The 21,085-nt window shown below is 38.0% G+C and overlaps 2 protein-coding genes across 2 annotated transcripts; one reads left to right on the forward strand and one right to left on the reverse strand.

Annotated features, from left to right (window-relative positions):
* Positions 1-420: 420 nt before the first annotated feature.
* On the reverse strand, positions 421-15,638 carry lima1a (LIM domain and actin binding 1a). Its single transcript, XM_057363113.1, has 11 exons — positions 15,507-15,638; positions 13,520-13,658; positions 12,223-12,265; positions 9,312-9,707; positions 3,954-4,017; positions 3,586-3,692; positions 3,365-3,442; positions 3,015-3,060; positions 2,294-2,337; positions 2,040-2,173; positions 421-1,912 (listed from the first exon to the last, which is right to left on the reverse strand). Exons 2-11 carry the CDS (start codon positions 13,639-13,641, stop codon positions 928-930), a joined length of 2,019 nt encoding a protein of 672 aa, XP_057219096.1. The 5' UTR covers positions 13,642-13,658; positions 15,507-15,638; the 3' UTR covers positions 421-927.
* A 1,950-nt stretch (positions 15,639-17,588) lies between these two features.
* Positions 17,589-21,046, forward strand: zgc:174906 (uncharacterized protein LOC571548 homolog). Its single transcript, XM_057319482.1, has 4 exons — positions 17,589-17,696; positions 18,987-19,366; positions 19,464-19,532; positions 19,629-21,046. Exons 2-4 carry the CDS (start codon positions 19,039-19,041, stop codon positions 19,907-19,909), a joined length of 678 nt encoding a protein of 225 aa, XP_057175465.1. The 5' UTR covers positions 17,589-17,696; positions 18,987-19,038; the 3' UTR covers positions 19,910-21,046.
* Positions 21,047-21,085: the final 39 nt, after the last annotated feature.

Below are 21,085 nucleotides of genomic sequence, written 5' to 3' on the forward strand. Positions count from 1 at the left end.
AATTGGATTTAAGTTAAACTTGTATAGCAGTAATAACACTTCATATAAAATGACAAAAGCACAAAAAATTGCTAACAAAATAAACTAAATCAATGATGATCAATGAGGTTTAATTCATTTATTTATAATTGAAATGTCAATATCTTGATTGGATCATGTAATATTATTACTTTAATTCCATCATTTCAGTTTCTCTGAATGTGGTTGCCTGGTTCAAACAGTATGAATGTAAGGGTGATGATGATATATAGGGAACTTTGCCTGTGGTTACTTGTCGCTTCTCAAAATCAATAAATGTTACATGTCAAATCTTACTGTCTTTTGCTTGCATGCACGATTTTGTGACCGATGTTCGGGTCGTCTCCATTCTTTAAAAAACATGAACAAATTGTCGAATGATTCAGACAGCTTTCTGGCACATGCTTTTGAAGCAGTAAATTTATTAGAAAAGTTTTCCAGATAGTTGGTCCCATGATAAAATAACATTTAAAATACAATTAAATATCATTTTTGCAATAAACATTCAAAAGTTGTCAATCCAAAGTGGTACAGCCAGGAGGTGTTTAACATACATAAGTAAATCCCAAGTGCATTACAGCAGTGAAAGCCCACTCATCTCCCAAATAACATGTTTAAACTGAACATTCTCGCTAGGCATACAGAACAATGATATTTTAAAAAGCAATTTCCAAAAAACATCTCCGGTTCATGGTTTGTTTTAGAGGCGCAAATATCGGAGTATCAGCAGCATAAAATATTCTACAGTCATATAAAAGAATATAGAAAAGTACCAAAGGAATTAAAATGCATAAAACTACGTTTTTGAGAATACATTGGAAAAACTGAAGAAAACAAAAACAAAGACACACAAAGAAAACAGCAGAGAAGCATTTCATTATTACTCTATTTGACGTTAATGTATGTTTCTTAGACAACTTCGTCTTCCTCATCATCGTAATTCCGGTTCCTCTTGATGAGGTCCTCCACACTCACATCAGGACCGTCCTCCTCAGCCTCCTCTCCATCCCAAAACCCCACATCCTGAGAGGCCTGTTTCTGCGGAGAATCTGATTCAGACTCGCTCTGGGGAGATGACGGAGGACTGTTTTCCAAACTACTTTTGCTCTTCAGAGAAGAAAGTTCCTCTTCCTGTGCATCCACTTCCTCCTCATCACACACTTCATGTTCCATACTTTCCTCATCGACTTCCTCTTTGCAGTCTCCATCAACTCCATCAACTTCCTGTTCCTCCTCCGATTGGTTAAATTCAGTCATGTCCTCTGAGGAGATGAGCGTGTCCGTGGTCGAAGAAACGGGCGACATTTCCTCCTCTGGCTTCTCTTTTGATGGAGACCTTTGAGGTGGAGATTTTCTCTCGCTGGACTGAGGCACCGGCGCAGAGGCGGCGCTGAAGATGGAAAAGGGTTTGCTTCTTTCTTTGAGCGAGACGCTCCTGCGAATCTTTGGCAGATCTGACATGTCCGTGTTGGTTGATACGCAGTCGCCCTCTGGAGGCCATTTTGGCCGGATGGGTTTGACAGCACCGCCGTCAGCAGGACCGTAGGTATGAGCTGTGCTCTCCTCGTCTTCTGTCTGTGGAGGCCAAGAGATTTTTAGTCGGCCCATCTCTGGAGGTTTTTCAAATTTCTCAGACACAGCCTGGGCCCGGGTCTCCAGAGTGGCCGTGAGAACGTTGACTTTGACCAGTGCAGACTCTTCTACTGTTGGGCTCGAGGTGATTTCTGGAGGTGACAGCTTGACCTGATCTTCCCCTCCTTCTTCTTTAACCTCCCAAAGCTGCTTGTGGGGTCGGAGACCGAAACCCTCATCATAGTTCCCCTTGGCTTTAAACAGCTGGCAGAAGTGTGGCTTGCAGTAGACGTTGTTCTGCAAAGAGGCGTAGTTCACCAAACTGACCAGGAGAGGGCAGCAAAACACAAGTGGAGAGGTTAAAAACAAAACTCTGTGCTGAACAGTTGCTCACTTTGTTGTTGTTTTTCTCAATTTTAAAAAAGTACTAAAGAGTGTTTTGCGCTCACCTGAGTTTAGTGTTGCAGTAGGCACAGCGAAAGCAGGTGTTGTGGTAAATCTGCTGATTTGCTACAAGTTTTTCTAAAGGGTACACCGTCTTAAGGCACGTCACACAGGTTTCACGAACAGGCAATCGAAACTTCTGCAAGTTAGAGCAAAACATACGGACATTTAAGACAAAGCCACACACATATGTCTGCGTTTCATTTATTTATTTAACAAGAACACAAACACAGAATGAATATGTACTGTTAATACTCACCCTAATAGCTTTAGGCTGGTTTTGTTCAGGACTCATAACAGAACCTGCACATGGAGACATGGAGATTTTTAATGAAACCCATTCAACACTGGCAGGGTTATTATTGTTATTATAACAAACTATTAAAACAGTTTAAATACAACATGGGCCTGAATATAAATTTTTTGTTTATTTTTTTCTAATGCAACTTTTCTAGTTTTTCTTTTGCTTAAGTGGACACTTAAATTATTTACTGGAATTTACGTTAAACTTTTATAGCAGTAATAAAACTTCATATAAAATGACAAAAGAACGTGAAAAAATTGCTAACAAAATAAACTAAAATTAATATGAATAAATAAATGCCAATTCCAAATATTACTAAAACGACTCTGAACACTAGAGGGTGCTAATAGACAATAAAATAGACAATGTCTTTTTACAGGGTGTGTGGTTGTATTCCACATTTATTGTGTATTCACTATATACAGGACATTGTTTCAGTATGATTCTTTTCAAATCAGACCCACAACCTTGTTGTAGCATTACGTCATAAAAAAAACAATCATCTGCATTTGGTGTTAAACCAGGGCTTTAAAATGTTCGTTTTCATGCACAGATCAATTGGACGGCCTGACTCATTTACAGCAGATTTTAATTTCTGTGAAATCGCTTTCAAGTTCCCAGTACAAAACATAAATGAACACTTTAAACGTACTTGAATCGGAGTATGAAAACTCACCATTTCTATCTGTTGTTGGACTTTTCAAAGTGTTGGATTCAGAGGCCTGCAAACACACAGAGAACAAGTAAAACATCCAATAATAGAATTTTTTATTCAAGTCAACGTGAGATTGAACACTTATTTTCCTTCTGTAATGTGACGTAAGGGCATTTGAGTGAAACATGATACAGTATTCCGAAAGAAAAACAAAAGAGGGGGCGGGAGCCAGGTGGCCAAAGGGGAGGGCTTGAAACATAAGACGGCACATAGGAAGAAAATGGTTTCAGAGGCATGTTTCAAATCATGCACAATAAGGCCAGCAACATCCAAGTAAATTAAGTTCATTTCATGTAGACGCAAGTACTCACCACATCGGTAAACATCGGTGGCACATTTTCCTTCTGCTTCCCACCGTGACTGCGGACTTCACTGTCTGCCGGTTCATTCTACACAATAAAACACAAAAGGTCAGCGGTGAGTATGTGCTCCAATAAACCCCACAGCAGAATCAATCTATTAGATCTAATAAAGTCATATGAAATGACAGCGATCTGGCAGAGTGATTTATGACAGACGCAGAGATGCTCACGGTGGGGGAGGATGAGAGATCGAGCTTGGTCACAGCTGCCTGGTACATGGCCATTCGGTCCCTGAGAGGAGTGGACTCAACCATTTTGGCTTCAGACTCGAAGGTTTCTGTGAATCACAAGCAACCGAGAGTCAGATCAGCGAGGGCGTTTGGTGAACAGTACAATGAAAGATAATATAAGAGCCAGGAAAAATGAGATGCACAGGAGGGAACGGTCAGCAGGAATTTCCACAGAGCTTGACATCAGCACTTTCCGATCAGAAAAACGTTTCTTGCAGCGTTGCAAAACGGAAGGAAGAAGTTCAGGGGGATTTTGTAATACACCAGTCTAATAGTTTGTGAATCATGCGATGCATTGCAGTTAGTACCTTTGTCTCCAGACTCCATACTTTCAAAGCCACCGTCTCCGGGTTTTTCAGCCTCTCTAGACACCTAAACAATAAAGCACATGTTAAAGACGACTGCTTCACAATGAACAAAGTCACGTGAAAGAAATAGTTTAGGTTAAATACAAACTAAGCACTATAGTCAGCTCTATAGGCACAATGGACATCTATGGGCCAAGCGCATAATGGTTGCCCTATGGACTATTAAAAGAGCATTTTTGAGCACGTTTTAAGGAATGTTCCAAGCTGTGGAGCAATGGTAGCACACATACGACCGAGAATAATTAATAAGTGATATACACAGCAGAATTTTAGGGCATAAAAACAAAAATAAAATGGGGTCAATTGCTGGTCAAATTTATTGAATATTAAATCTCAAGTGTATGAAATTTAGCGGCATCTAGTGGTAAGATTGCGAATTGCAACCAATGCTCACTCCACCCGCTCACCCCTCCGTTTCGAAGCACTACGGTGGCTGACACAGGGCTAAGATGTCGTCACAATTTCGCTTCTTTGCCGAAGGAGATAACGTATTTTCGAAACGAGCTCTGTAGAGCAGTTTGTCCGTTTAGGGCGAATTCCACGCAAGAAGACCCGCAGTGTATGTAGATAGACATCATTCTAAGGTAATAAAAAAACATAACGCTTCATTATGTAAGGTCTCTGAAGACATAGTTATGTATATGATATAAAAAAAATTAAAAAGGGAAATCAGAAGACATCAAAAACATATTACAGGGTATGCAGGTAGTAAGCTGAATATGAATTCAAAGTGAATGATCAATATGAACCCAACAGTGAAGTTATGACATCAGTGTTTATATGTTCCTCCAGCTCTGCCTGTCTAGCGTCTCTTCTCCTGGCATCAATAATCCTGTAATGAGCTCTCAGACAGACACCGGCGTCTGGCTTTACTGCCATCACAAAATCAACACATGTCCATTCACCCTGACTGTACACCCGGGGCTGCTGGGACGCATGAAAACGAACAACCAATGTTTCAGAACAGATATAAAGAATACACATTATATAGTCTAATCGAATAAAGAACCGAACTGACATACAACTAAAATTAAACCGAGATCTGAATGTTTTGCAATTGAGATTTTGTTGGACTTCGTCCAAAACATATTTATTATAATAATTAACAATAAAACAAATAATATGTATATAACATGTAACATACTAATAAAATATAAAGCTTGAATGCACTGCGAGTGGATAAAAGCGTCTGCCAAATGCATAAATAACAAAATTTACAACATTTAGAACCATATTGAAGCATTTTTGGCATTTGTTCATGCTTGCTTTTGATCAATAACACAGTAACTTTAGCAACTACATGCGACGAAAATGAAATCTTGCCTTTTTTTAATACCATCTTATACCTACAACTGGCACCAACATCCCTGGTTTTACAAGAAGTGTCTGACACAAACATATTTGTTCTGCAACACGATCCATTTCAGCACAAACATCTTCCCAAAAGTCTGCTGCGAGCACTGTCATTGTTCTCAGGAGAGAGGCGAAACAGGAAGTGAACTGACATCCGCCCACAGCCGACACTTTCCAAACATCCAACAATATCAGTATCAACCCAAAATCCACATGCCTTACCTATTCAAACCAGACAGACACGGTCCACAGCGATTCCTGGAGATTTCCAGAGCACTGTCTGTCTGACTAAAGCCTAGCAGCGCTCACAGAGCAGATTAGAGTCGGGGAGCATGCCAGGGTTTTGCTGGAAACAGCAGGAGTGGGGGGGCTGACAGGGCGGGGTGGGGTTTGGGGGGGAAGCCATGAGGGCAGCTGCTTGAGTCTTTAAATCCCAGGGGGCTGAAACCATCCCACCCCCATCTTGGATTAACCATTGGCGGGGGTCCGGGGGAACCAGCCGGCCAGTCTTCAGCGTAGCGTCTCCATGCTGGTGCACTAACACCGGAGGAGCGGGAAATAAACATTGTACAAAAGCTGAAGGCAGGACAGCCACAGGAGGCAACAGCCCGGACAAAAGAGACTCTCTATTAATCCAAAAGACACAAAAGATGGAACATCTGAGCCACGGGCTGCCAAAAACGAGGAGTGGCCTTTTGTTTTCACAGGACCAGATCTGTGACAAAAGATGATATATGCATGCACTATATATCATTTTCATTTGTTTTTTGTTAAAATCTTTTTACATCTTTTTTTGCACTTAAAGGGACTTACAGGGACAGTAAAATGAAAATGTCATTTTAAAACTTGTTTAATTTTCTTTCATTTAACAAGTGGTGAATTTTTTTAAATTGCTTTCTATTTCCATAATAAAACAACCCTAAACTCTAAAATTTCACCCAAAAATCTAAGTTGAAAGTGAAAGGCCAATTCACATAAAGAACAATAACTATAGCAATAACTACATAACATCCAAACCAACGCACGGCAAATGTTTCATAATTTTCCTGTTTTAATGATTTATTTTAACTTATTTCTTGTTCCACAGTTTGTTTTCCCTACAGCTGCTTCTCACAAGGCAAAATGATGCTACATGTCTCAATACTGTAAATCACGACAGTATTCAACATACAACTGATGATGTGTGTGGATGAGCAGTGAAATATCTTGGCTTACAAAAGTCCAGCTGCTTATGAAATAAATCTAGAATACAGACAGTCCATGTCATCGCTAAACACGTCATTATTCAGGCCAAATTCAATTTCCAGCAGAGACAAAAATCTCAGCAGAAGATTTTTAAAACAGAGGAGACTTTATTTCCATCAGCCGAGCTCCCTCGTGACCATCCCTCAGGTTAAAGTTAGAGAGAAGTTTGGCTGTGATGAGAGCAGAACACTCCGTGATGATCATGTGGAGGTTTATCTAATGAGATCTCATCCCTGTCAGATGATGGGAAGATCTGCCGAGCAGTTGAACAGTTTCGGTTCAGACTGATGAACTCGAACAGTTTTCTAGTCTGAAAAAAAGAGCGTCCTGACCGAGGAAATGAAGCCACTTTAACGTAAATGACTGGGTTTAACAATAGTGATGCTTGCTTTAGTATTAGACTACTTTTAATCTGTATTGTTTATTACATGCTGGGATCACTTTTCTATTCCCACCCACACTCCATCTCTTCCTGATTTCCAGATGAAATGTTTGGCACAATTCCCAACGATTCCCTGGTTCATGGAAGAAACAAGACTCCATTGTGTCTGGTAAAGTCCCTGATTTTTTTTGTCACGTATTCTGACATTCAGGCGAAATAAAAAAGCAAGATGTCAGATGAAGGAATGACTACAAATAAATATTAATATTTGAATTTAAAATAACTTTACCACCATGTTTTCCAGTAGCTCAATTGGTAGGGCAAAGAGTTAGAACTGTAACATACCAAAAAAAGAAGTATAATATAGTTCAACATAACTTTAAAGGTGAGTGATATTAAGGAGGATCTATTGACAGAAATGCAATATAACACACGTAACTATGTCTTCAGAGGTACATAAAGACCTTACATATTGAAGCGTTGTTTTTATTACCTTAGAATCAGCTATTTCTGTCTGCATACACCGCGTCCCCTTGTATGGAATTCGCCATGTTTCTACAGTAGCCCTAAATGGACAAACTGCTCTACACAACGCGTTTCGTAAATAAGTTATCTCATTATGCAAAAAAGCGAAACCGTGAGGACATTTTTGTCCCGTGTCAGCCGCCATAGTGCTTCGAAATAGAGGGGTGAGCGGTGGAGTGAGCTGTTGGTTGCAATTCGTAACCTCACCGCTAGATGCCGCTAAATTTCACAAACTGGACCTTAAATGATAACTATATGTGACCCTGGATCACAAAACCAGTCTTAAGTAGCACGGGAACATTTTTAGTAAGACAAAAATACATTGTGTGGGTCAAAATTATCGATTTTTCTTTTATGCCATAAATCATTAGGATATTAAGTAAAGATCATGTTCCATGAAGATATTTTGTAAATTTCCTATACCTTAAATATATAAAAATTTTATTTTTGTGAGTGGATGGTCTGCCACAGTGCCCCTGATTAACAACTTCAAAGGCAATTTTAGAAAGTTTATTTATTCAGCTTTCAGATTATGTAAAAATCTCAATATCGAAAAATTGACCCATAAGACTGGTTTTGTTGTCCATATTGGTGTGCACATTAACAGTGTTTATTCTAATCTTGCGCACTGCAGCTTTACATTTTTGATGCATGAATCCTTCAAATTGGATTGTTGTGTTTTATTGTTCATCAGCTCGATTAAAGGGTTAGTTCACCCCAAAATTGTGTCATCATTTATGCCATTGTATCATTTATTTGTCATCACCCTCAGGTTGTTCCAAACCCGTATACATTTCTTTGTTCTGCTAAACACAAAGGAAGTTATTTGGGAGAAAGTCAGTAACCGAACAGATCTCATCCCCCATTGACTCCCATAGGAAAAAGAAATACTATGGCAGTAAATGGGGGATGAGATCTGTTTGGTTACTGACATTCTTCCAAATATCTTCCTTTGTGTTTAGCAGAACAAAGAAATGTATACGGGTTTGGAAAAATCTGAGGGTGAGTAAATGATGACAGAATTGTTATATTTAGGTGAACTAACCCTTTAAAACCTGTTTACACCAAAAAATATATAACTTAAGTTTTAAGTTGTTTTGGATAAAAGTGCATGTCCATTTTTTTCATAAATCATTACTATTGTTTCAAGTTGTTTTGGATAAAAGGGCATCTCCATTTTTTTCATAAATCATTACTATTGGTCATCCTTAATGTTTATCTTTGGGTTTTGCAAATATTTCAAGTATTGAAAAGAGCTGTCAACAGTGTTTAACTATAAATAAAGGCCGTGTTTTTTTTCATTTCCTGTAAAGTGGTGGTTTTGCAGATACAAGCTGTCAGTCTGACTGCGACAATATGTCGTGCACGTAAATGCTTTAAATGACAATTACAATGGCCTCATAAAACCATTCACATCATCCAAACCATCCATCCACACTTACTGTCTGAATGTCACTGCACTTAATACACAATCACAAAGAATTTGATGCTGTTATCCAAAGCAGACAATAGTTGTCCTGCACACTTTGTAGTCGAGCAGTGATCCTACTAAAACATCAACAAAGCCCAGAGGAAGCTTTAGAAAAGAGTCACTGATGAAGCACAAAACCACATGACTAACAGCATGACCGGATTCTGTTTTTTCAATGTTTAAAAGACATCCAGCAAGCCGAAGAACCGAAGTACCTTACCACAGCAGCAAATCACAAACATCTCATTTGTATATGCTAAAGAGTTGTCATCTACTTGTCAAAATCATTATGAAACACTAAAATAGATCCTTTTGTGCTTACTTTGTTTTGGAAGGTGTCCCCTTTCTCAAACATCATCTTCAGGCTGTTGAGAGGCACGGTGGGCTTCTCGATGGGCACGCTGGACACCAGTGCAGCCCCTGAAGTCTCCACATCTCTCTGCATCCACTTCTCCATCTGCTCGCTGTCGCTTTCTAACCCGGCTTGTGTAACGGCCGTAGATTCGGGCGGGGGACTGGACACAGTGGAAGGTTCTGTGAGATCTGAAGTCTCGCCGTTTACCGGCACAATAGAATTCACAGCTGAAGAAGCGGTTGTGGAGCGATGTTCCTGCGGTCTGGAGTGCGTTTCGGGGGCGACGGCAGACGGCTGCTCCCACAGCTGCTTCAGGACGTTCAGATTGCCGTTGCGCAAGGAGGGAGTCGATTTCTCCGGAGACTGTAAAGAACAAAGACACTCTCAGAAGAGTTCGCTCGGACGCCTGGGGTTGCTCAACTTCTACATTCCTGAGATAATTCAGACAACTGCATTGATCTATTTTTCCGACAATACTGAGTTCATACGTGCCTTATTACACAACAGTTATTTCAAGACGAAAACATACAAAGTGTTAAATAAGACAAAGCGAGAAAAAACATCTGACATTTTAAGAAGTTTGCATGTTTACAATGAGGAACGTTTAAGGCTAGAGTTTGCTTTGTTCTGTTTTTACTACCTAAACACTTTGAAAACATTTACAAAACACTTCTGATCTTTTGTTTTTATAAATAAATAAACACGTATCGCTGTATCTTCTGCCAAGATAGATTAGTAGTCATTGGTAAAGTCTTTGTTAGTTTGTTAGAAAGAAAAAGACTTCAAAAGCTGGTAAAACCTGTAGGAGAGGCTCCTCCAGACCTTGCTGGTGAAAATGAGGGGAAAAAAGACACCAGATGCTGGTCTTTAAAAAACTGCTGGAGGAAACTAGGCCAACCCCCTCGCAACAGGACAGATAAACCAGGAAGAACATCAGAAGGAGGAAGTAGTGACAGGAAGCAGACAAAGAGAAAGTATGAGCGGAAACATGTGCTCACATGCTTTTTACGTGTATAAGATATAAAGTATTTTTAATTTCAGATTTAACTCGACTGCCGTCAGTGTGTGGTGCTGTTGATAAAAAGTCACATTTCTGGATATAAATATTTCACTTAGGCCCGGTTTCACAGACACGTCTTATCTTAAGCCAGGACTATGCCCATTAAGTTGAATTAAGATATTTATGTGGCTTTTATAAAAATGCCTTAGAAGAAGACATTACTGGTGTGCATCTTGAGACAAAACAATGGCACTAATATATTTGAAGATATTTCAGGGCAAGTTATATTCAGGGCAAACAGGTTAAGACAGGTCCAACGTTGATTTCAGTCTGGGATTAGCCTTAAGCCTTGTCTTTGAAACCAGGCCTTAGTTTAAAAAAACTATCAATATAGTCACATGCCTGGAAATGCGTGTGTGATGTGTCTCCTTCAGACAATTTTGTATTTATTTTATGACTTAAGGCACCACACGACACAAAGACTGACATCATGTACACTAGAGAGCATGCAACACGCCTATTTTTCATGTCAACCACCAATCATGTCTTGATGGTGCAAATTTACTTTAAAATTTCATGAGTTTGAACAGAAGCGTATTTCACCTTAAAGTCATAACCCTGTCAGAGATTTGTCCCATATTTCTGTGCTCGCGTGCAAAAGCCTGGTTTACCGAATCATGTCAATCTCATCATATTTTTTCGTTTTAATGTGCTACCATGGCTGAAATATGTTTGGATGATTTAAAGTTGTCCCATCTGCTTCAAACCCTTCAAACTGTCAATCATGAAGGCCGAAACTCTATCTATCAGTGAGTTTACATTATACTCCAATTCATTTTATCTGTACACAGAATTTAGCCTGACACAAACACCGCGAACTGACAGATTTTTTTAATAACAACGAAAGTTAAACATACACTTAAGCAAAAATTCTCTATACAGAGAATCAAACGTGCACAAACCACGCAGCAAGAACCCACTTCAGTCTACTTTAAAAAGAAAGTCAATGTACCTACATCCACAGAAACGTCACAATGCACATCTTCATCTCCGCTAGTCTTTTATGCAGACAAACTCTCATACACCATTGACTTTAGTTTGTTCTTATTTTTTACAGAGAAGTCCGGTTTCAGACGCACTCCACCGTAGCAAGGACACAGACTGACAGGAGCAGTTATGTAAAGTGCATGGGAATTACCTGACGATTAAGTCGTCTAAATAGGGATTAAGATGATTTGACACTGGCTGCATGTGTCTAAGCAGCAGCAGCACAGAAGAATGTTTGTTATTGCTGTATATGGAAGACTGGATATACCAGCTTCAAGCTCATAAAGGCAGCTAAACGCACATAAATGTATCTCAAATCAGAGTGCTCAAACCTTTAAAAGTAGTTGAAAGTGTGTGTATATACTGTACATCACATCAAAAAGTTCAAATCTTTTAAAGGCAGTAAAGGCACTTATGCATACATCACATCAGAGAGATTAAGACTTTAAAGGGCAGTTAAAGGCACTTATACATAAGTGTGATGTACACACACTGTATACCTATATGTATATACATTACATTATAAAGCTCAAATCTTTTAAAGGAAGTTAAAGGCACTTATGTACATACAGTACATCACATCAGAGAAGTTAAATCTTTAAAAGCCATCTAAGGCACTTATGTATATGTATATCACATCAGAGAGCGCAAAGCTTTTAAAGGCAGTTAAAGGCACTTATGTATATGTAAGTATGTATACATCACATCATAAAGCAAACATATTTTAAAGGCAGTCAAAAGCATTTAAGTATATATTTCTCACATCAGATACCTTAAACTTCTTTAAAGAACTTGTATGTATATATTCGAGTCTTATAGAACACAACTCACTTTTTTCTTGTCTGCATTTGATTCTTCTGCAGCCCTCTGATACCTAGAAAAAAATTAGGAAAAGGTCATTTCAACTTTGCGTTGTATTCGTCACACGGTTCAGATTTATCGGTGTAAAACAAAAGTGATCAATAAGCAAAGGGTGTTCGTTATTGTTTCATGTTCGACCGCTTTGTGTCTGGTCGCTACTGCACACTTATAGAAGTCTGTAACGCTGGCGGCCTCTAGCGGTCACATGCAGCACTTCACACAACTAAACCTGACTGTCTGGAATTGATGTTGCTTCCCGCTTTCTTTTGATGGCATGTCAAAACAAATCTAAAACTGGGCTCGTTCAGATATTTAAAGAATAGTCCCATATACTAAACCGGGAAGTTCATCTGATTTCAATTGAAATCCGAAACAAACTTGACAAACGAGTTATAGACACGGGTCATGATACAAAGACATGTAACGGCTCGCTTTGAATGTGGGTTAGCTCGAACGGAAAACAGACCAAAATGCCTAGAGTGCCTATTTTCCGCGATTTTTCTGTGCTCTTACACAGGCGCTCCGCCCCTTCATGAAACGTACCAACAAAGCGAACTGTGATTGGTTCCTTGATATATCAGTCAGAGCAAGTCTAAGTGGGCGTTTCTTGGCAAATATGTTAACAGCAAAGGCATCAGAATTTGATTTATATATGGTCCCCATCTAGTACAGGTCAATGGTCAGAATATAAACTCATCTAATCTGTAGTTTTGATGTATGGAAATGTTGAAACCGAACCAGAAGGCTGGAAAAGACATCAGATACAAGAAAAGCAGATCCAGATGGAGTGTGAATGTATTTTGCACAGGAAACCCATTCAGTGCCAAGAAAGATGCTTCTAATGAGTCGAGCAGAACATATTTTGCTCCAAATAAAACACGTGACTTACAAATTTGATTTTGACTTGTTGTCTGGGTGCTGACTGAATCATGAAATAGTTCAGAATGGTCTTCTGGCTGTTTATTTTGATACTATTAAATGTGACAATTTTTATAAATCTAAATTATATATATATATAAATACATAAATAAATACATAAATACATACATAGTTATTTATATATATATAAATAAATAAATATGTATGTATATGTATATGTATATATATGTACAGTGTTGGGGTTCTGTATGTAACACATTTAAAATGGAGTCTTATAAAAAAAGTGAATACAAATTATAGAGCACTAAAGTGAAACATAGGTGACGGAGAACAAATGGAAAGATTAGTGACATCAGATTTAGTTATGCAAATAGTGCGATTTGCTTACTTGGAAAATCGTTCGGCGATGGCCGTGTTTTTGCCTCGCACACATACAATGGAGAGCTCCTTTGCGGTCACACGTAAGGATTGGGAGGCCCATTGCCCACGATGAAATGAACTCACTGCCATTTTGGTCTCCTCCGTTTCTGTTAGGACAGAGACATGCATTTGAAATATGAAATGATGAAACAATCTGAAGTCAAAGATGAAGTGAACAACCTAGAGAAAACTAATACTGGCCCTACATTTGCTCACATTCAAATATGTCTTCATAAGAATAGAAACAATTTGTACCGGTGAAATTGACACGATAGTTTTAATGGATGTTGGATAGTAAAGAAAAACAACGTCGCCTGATTTGCATTCAATGAAATATCAATACTGACTAAAATGCACCTCATTTAGGCTTGCGAGGACGAATTCCACGTTGTTTTGATGAAGTTTATTCTAAAAAAGAATGAGTCTAAACTTGATCAGAAATATTCCCAGAACAGTCATCATCTTATTCCTGAAATGAGTCATCATTTTGCATCACTGCCCAACACCTGCAACAGCTCACCTGAACACTCAGACATGCTATGACACTGTCTGACAGAGCAGGAAACATTGAGCGGATACTCTTATGATGCGCTGTCTGTTAAAGCTCTTACAAAATTCACAGGAAATAGATTGTTTGGAGAGCAGACACATCTCCCTGCTTGAATTCTTCACGAGAACCTTTCATTTATTAAACAGAAACTGGAGAATGTATGGACAACAATACCTGCACTGGGATAAGGTTTAGTATACGTTTTTGTAAAATAGTTGATGAAGGATGAACACAAAAGCTCTGTAAAATGAGCAAGTACAAACATTTACTGCTTAGCTGAAATGTTGGTGTCATTGTCTTTCAAACTGCTGACACAGCAAGTCATTACTCTTCAGAAACTGTGACACAAAACAATGAACAGAAACACCCCGAGACATATTCAGTTCTCAAGAGGAGATCTAGGAACTCAGATGGTCTCTTTTAGGGTTTCACAAGCCTCCATCGCATTAAAACATCTGGATACAAGACTTTCTCTCATCCAGAAAGACAGAAGCAAGACTTCCTTAAATCATCATAATGAAACTGAGCCATTCCTGAAAGGCTCAATATGTTATAATTGTTCATCGTCGATGTCGTTCATATTTATGTAGCACAAATGTGCTTCCTGGGGATATTCAAGCATTTAACGTAAAAAATCTTCCCACGGGTCAGTGAGGCCGAAACACTCACCCAGAGGTCACATCAACACTTCAGCATGCTTGGACAAGTTTCTACATAGTTCCCATAAATCAGATTAATCTCGGAGTTTGGCTTAAAATGGTTCATCTCACCAAGAGTTTTCCCAGATCTCTTGACAGAAGAATTTCTACATGACTTCTCAAGTCATTTGTGTTCACTGTATGAATGACATGAAGATTTGGAAAGTGGTTTGATTAAGACTGACCTCAAAGCAGAAGTGCTATAAACTCAAAGTTTATAGTATTGTAAAGTTGAGCATAGCAACAACTAAAAGCATAACATTTATTGCTTTTTTATTCCTAAAATGAGACTGCGCTTTTTTGGCTACAAGATGGATTTGGTTGACAAATTAACATTAGGCCACATATGGTTCCCAAAATGGTTCCTTAAAACTATTTTACACAATAAACTTTCTAAAAAACAAACCAACTTATTGTAAAGGAGGAAACTTGAAAAATGAAAAATACAACCGTGTAATCCAATCTTTAAAAGGTGCTCCGAATTAATCTTAAATTTACTAAACAAGTCAATTAATTACCATCACAGGCTTCAACACAAACACATGACCGGTGAGATAATTGAGATGTAAAGTGAGAAGCGCAATTTAAATAGAGAAAACAAACACTCAGTTCCAACAAAACCACAAAGCATGCACCCTAAAAACACAAAACAGGCCTAGCCCACAACACAAACAAAGCTTCCCTAAGCACACCTCAAACATAGATACCTTAGTTTGTGCTCTATCAAATGTCCTCTTCCAGTTTTTCAGTACCGTGTGTGTGCCAAAGAGTTTTTGCTGTCCTCTTTTTCTCAACGCTTTGAACACACTGAATGCTGCTCACTGTTAGTAAGTGAGGAAATATACTGACTCCTCTCAGCCAATGAGAGAAGAGCTGCTTTTCACCTAGCAGGTAAGGCCCCGCCCACACAGGGCCTCAGACTTTCAGCATGAGTCAACACAGCTCGATGGTCTGGGAATCCCACTGGATTCCTGGAAGTGTGAGTAGACCCCTCCTCCTCCAAATGAGGTCATTAGTTCCGGAGAAGTGCAGTAAGTCAAGAGTGAATTTCCTTTTGCTAAAACGCTTTTGGTTTACATGGGGTAAAAGAAATGTAAAAGAAAATAGAAAGGAAAAGGAACAAAAGGTTCGGGGAATCACTCTCCAATTACACAAAGATAGAGATTAGCTCAAAACAGCTGAGCAGTGACAAATATCTATCCACAGCACCAACATCTTACTGATGTGTAACAGATAAAAATGTTAATAAACTTAAAAAAATATTGTTATATTTTTATTTTATAAATAATATTTTGTTATATTGCTAAATCTAATCCAAAATGCTTAAATTAAAAACTGTGGGACTGAGCCAGCCGTCAGGAGTCTTCAAAATCACCGGTCCAGTTTCATTAATCCCAGTCACATGAAAGTCTTGCTTGAGATGGTCTCAGCATTCCACAATTTTATCTGACAGCTTTCAGCACATTACTACACAATATTTGTACAATATATATTTAAAGAGTTTGGTTCCAAAATTGAGAATGTTTTTTTATTGTGCATTCCAATAAATCAAACTGCAGTTGGTTTGTTTTAATTTAAGCCATAATAACAAAAAAATACAGCTAACTAACACAATAAAAAACATGATTTTTGAAAAAAAAATCCAAATGTAACCAAACTCTTCATTTATTTCTATATCTAATTACTTTACCATTTTTACTTTGGGTTTTATGTATTTTACATAGGCTACTTGATTTTATAGTACATCAATTGTATATATTCTGGGATCTTTTTGTGTCACATCACCATGACATGACATCATTAAGACTTTTATAATGGGACTTATTGATAAATTGAATTTGGAACAATTGAATCGAATAAAATGTCTCTTTTGACATGTTATATTCCTAAAACTATTACATCTGGAGGCATTTGTCAAAGCAGATATTTGCAACCAATTATAGTTCAACTTGAAATATTTGACATTAACAGCATTCTCCAGATTCACAGATCACATCCAATTTGCAGTATGATACAGTCAAAAATACAGTCACATGAAAACAGTCTGCAAATATTTTCTCTTATTAATAATAATAATAATAAACTTCAGATAGTGGACATGAATGTTGTATCGATGGGGACACACACACCACACTTACAAAAAAACATAGCGTACTTCAAGTTCATTTTAATAAGTAAACAATATGAAATTAAAAGATAAAATACGCTAAAGTTAAGCAAAAATAGTCATATACTTGTAAGAGTACTTAATAGAGTGTTTTAATAGCCTACTAACTAATTTGGCCTACTTTTTTAGCTTATAAAAGCTGTGTTTTATGTATAGCCTACTGTAGGTGTACCAGTTGTAAATTTTGCGTCGACTAGTTTACAACTATGCTTTTCTGAGACCTACATTATATTTCTGAGAAGTAGGCCTACATAAAAGAGTGAAAGTATGCTTTCTTTTAAATTTAGTTTAAAAAAAGTAAAGGCTGTAATAGCCTAGCACATTTGAATACGCTTTCCTTTTTTTGTAAGGGCAGTGTAAAAACTTACAATTTATTACTGCTGTTTCAGAATTTTAGTACTTGAAGGCCACTACTCCTCCAAAGTTTATGAATTTCATCATTACACACTCATTCACGACTCACTAGACTAGAGTAGCTAATTCAGTTGCTCAACGTCCGGGGAAATTTTGTTTAGCATGCAATATAATACAGAAACCTTTAAAAGTGAAAAAGAAACATGTCCTCGTGTCGTGTAAGGAAATGGCTGATAGTCACAATCTTGTTTATAACCGTCTCTGTCCGGGCGGGGGCAGCAGTAGCTGCAAGTGCATTAATATCAAATTGCAATTTGCATACGGACTACGGAGGAAGTGCGGATGAGCTTAAACATTTTCCCTCCATCACATTAAGGTAAACAACCTTTTCTTTTATCCTCTATATTAAAAGCACTTGTTTTATGATGTAGGGGATTTCTTGTGGGGGTTTTAGGAATATTGTTAGACACGTGCATCGTATCCTTTCAGTTTCAGCCACAATAACAGATATTTTGGAAAACAAGGGGAAGCGCGCTCGAAGCAAATAACGTTAGACGTAAAAGGCACGGATAAACTTCGCAGTTGTAACTACAAACGGATCGGATGCATGTTGCGCATCTATTGATGATGACGTTGCATGTGCAAGGTCTTTGTTCGTTCCGTTTGGCGGTTCTTCATTAAGATGCAATAAAATGCAAGTCAGCGTGCTTGCAAACGATTCAGTGTATTCTATGACTTGTGAAAAAGAAGAAGAAACAAGTCTTAAATATTAATAATGATTTATAGTAATTTTATAAGAAGTTGTATATCAACGAGTAAACAAACGAGGCGTCGTTTGTATGCATCTGGGAAGTCCCTTGTAGAAAGTGCTCAAACGAAATTGTATACCGACATTAATATATATGGATCGTAGAATCTTTTAATATGTTTTTGTGCGAGCAGGTTGTGTAGTTAATGATTAATAGTTACATATATGTATAATGTGAAAGTGATCACAAACCTCCTGCAGTTTAATACAAACATCTTGCACAATGGGAGGGGTTTACACACAAAGATCTTCCTTGAGTTTGCCTCCCTCCACCCACCCACCAATGATGCTGCAGCTGAAACCTCACACCTTGGGGCTAGGGGGTGGGGGGCGTCTAGTTTCGGTGAGGGAGTGGGCATTTTAAAGTAAGGTGATGCCCCACACTGCCTTCCCTTCAAGTTGCCCATTTTTCAGCATTTCACAATAAAACTCATTTTTCAATTTTCATGCCATGTAGAGAATTTAATTTGATAAACAATTTGGTTCATCTTAAAAATGCTAATTATATATAGATCGGAAGCAGTTTTACTGGCACTTTACCAAAAATGTTCAAATAGTGTATCTTCATCTAAAAAAACAAGAAATATCTAATAATAAAAACAGGAAACCTATAAAAATACAATGCATGATACATAATATTAATGCAAATCGTCCGTAAGATGTACTTTGGCATCACTGTATTCTAACAAATCTGTATATTAGGGCTATTTGGATGGTATGTGAGCTTGCTGAGATTTGAAAAGTAACACCAAATATTCTGATCTTATAAACCAGTTTATTTGTTTAATTATAGTTGTTTTTTATTTATGTCTCTTGACATACCACACAATGTCATTTCTAATGTATGTTTTGTTACAGCCAGAGGCCTTCATCCTGAAGTCTTCACGTCACCGTTCAAGCATAAGATGCAATGGGTGGACCAGCAGACGGCACCAAACTCATTCAGAGTCTAAAGACCGATCTAATAAAAGCCTTGGGTGAGGATCCGGATTTTGTCCTGCAGCACTGCCATTCCCAGAAAATATTGTCTAATAATGAGTATAACAATATCAAAGACACTCACAAGAGATCCGAGCAGATTCGGGATATCCTGGACTATGTGATTAACAAGGACGACAAATGTGCACTGAAATTCCTAAGGCTGCTAAGAAGACAAGACATGCAAGAGACATTTCCAGACCTGCAAGTGCTTCTGTCTGATCTGTCAATCGGCAAACGAAAAATACAAGAATCCACAGGTACTGTATAATGATTATTGTAATATTGTTCTATTTTCGTTTAATTTATTTAAAAACATTTTAAAACCTATATTTGTGTTATATATTCATTGAGCAGAAACGACAACAAAGAGGAAACAGGATCTGCTGGAAAACAATGTTAACCTAAAGAAGCCGCGCATGACCAGTGAGTCATCTGCAAACACCTGTTTTGCATCATGACCGCCTCATTACCAAACTGCAGTATCCCTTTTGTTTTCCATAACTTTGCTCTCCTCTGCAGACTCCAGATTGGTGACCGAGAAGGAGATGATGATGGTGGCCCGCTGGATTGGGATCAGCTGGAGGCAGGTGGGCATAACGGCACTAGATATGAACACCGTTATGCTTCAACAGATAGAAGAGGACAACAGGCAACACACTGACCGTGTTTTCGCCATGTTGCGACGATGGAGCATGCGTGAGAGGAATGACGCCACGCCGGGCCGTCTGTATGACCTTTTAACCCAAGAGGAGAACGGTGTGGACCCTCTGAAAATTAACTTCCTGCTGGAAAGCAGTTGAGGCCACTGTGAGCACTGAGTAATACAAGTAGCAGTTTGCACGTGCAAACATTCAACCACACCACTAGAGGGAGCTATGACTGCTATTAAGTTACAATGGATGTTTCCTTATTGTGTTGTAGTTTTTTGTGTTGTTTGTTTAGTAAAGGGTATATCAAAGTACGATTATAAGCTTAAACGCAACAAGATAACATATCATGTGGGTGTTTTTTAATGTTTGTATTTCAAACCTAATGCCCAGATTCTTAGGTTATTTCAACATTTGCTTAAACTTTGTTTTCAATTTTGTTTTTCAGAATTTCTTTTTCAAAGGAATGAATTATGCCAGGAATTAATTAGCCAGTGGAGCTTTGTGTGTAGCATGTCTTTTTCTTTTCAAAAAAAGTTTTATTTATGTGTTTATATGGCATTAGCTCACCATATTTGTTTTTCTGTTATGCTTATTTTACATGAGACCAAAAAACATGTACAATGTTATTTTTTAAACCATGTTTGCACTTAATGTACATGAGACATAATCACTATTTTCTCAGGTGAGCCTGGTTTGTACTATGCCATCCCAGTTTTCCAGCTATAATAAATTCAACAAAACTGTACATTTCCTTTTTGTTAAACAAACGTGAAAGCTTTTATCTGAGTTTTAAAACTTGAACTAATTCCATGAACAGATAAGGAAGGCCTCATGTTTATGACAGAAGTTTTGAAAGATTTATGTTAAGATTTAACCGCTATCTGGCAACGTTGTGGCGACCTTTGATCTCTCGCGCAAGTATCACGTTGTTTCACCCTGATGCATTTTCACCCGGGTGGTTCACCCGTGTTCACCCTTGTTTTTCCTGCCAAGCAGGTGATGGGATTAGAGGCGGAGCTTTGTACTATTCCATTGCGCAGGCTAGTTATTGAACAGCATCTGGCCTTGTCATTTTGGATTATAAAAGCTTTTTTTTTTCTTTCCAACCTGACACGAGTGCATTCATTTCAATGTCAACAAGCTTAAATTAATGGAAAAATTATGTGTGGATTCATTCTGACATTGTAAAAGCTATTTTGCTACATATCATTTCTGTTTTGTATATGATTTATGTTTCTGGTGATGGGATCATTTTATTTTAAGTAAAAAGAAGAAAAATAAATATGATCAAATAGTTAATTATTGTCATTAATTGTGATTGTGGTT

The sequence above is a fragment of the Triplophysa rosa genome, linkage group LG21 (genome assembly GCF_024868665.1).
Source record: "Triplophysa rosa linkage group LG21, Trosa_1v2, whole genome shotgun sequence".
In the NCBI taxonomy this organism is placed as follows: domain Eukaryota; kingdom Metazoa; phylum Chordata; class Actinopteri; order Cypriniformes; family Nemacheilidae; genus Triplophysa; species Triplophysa rosa.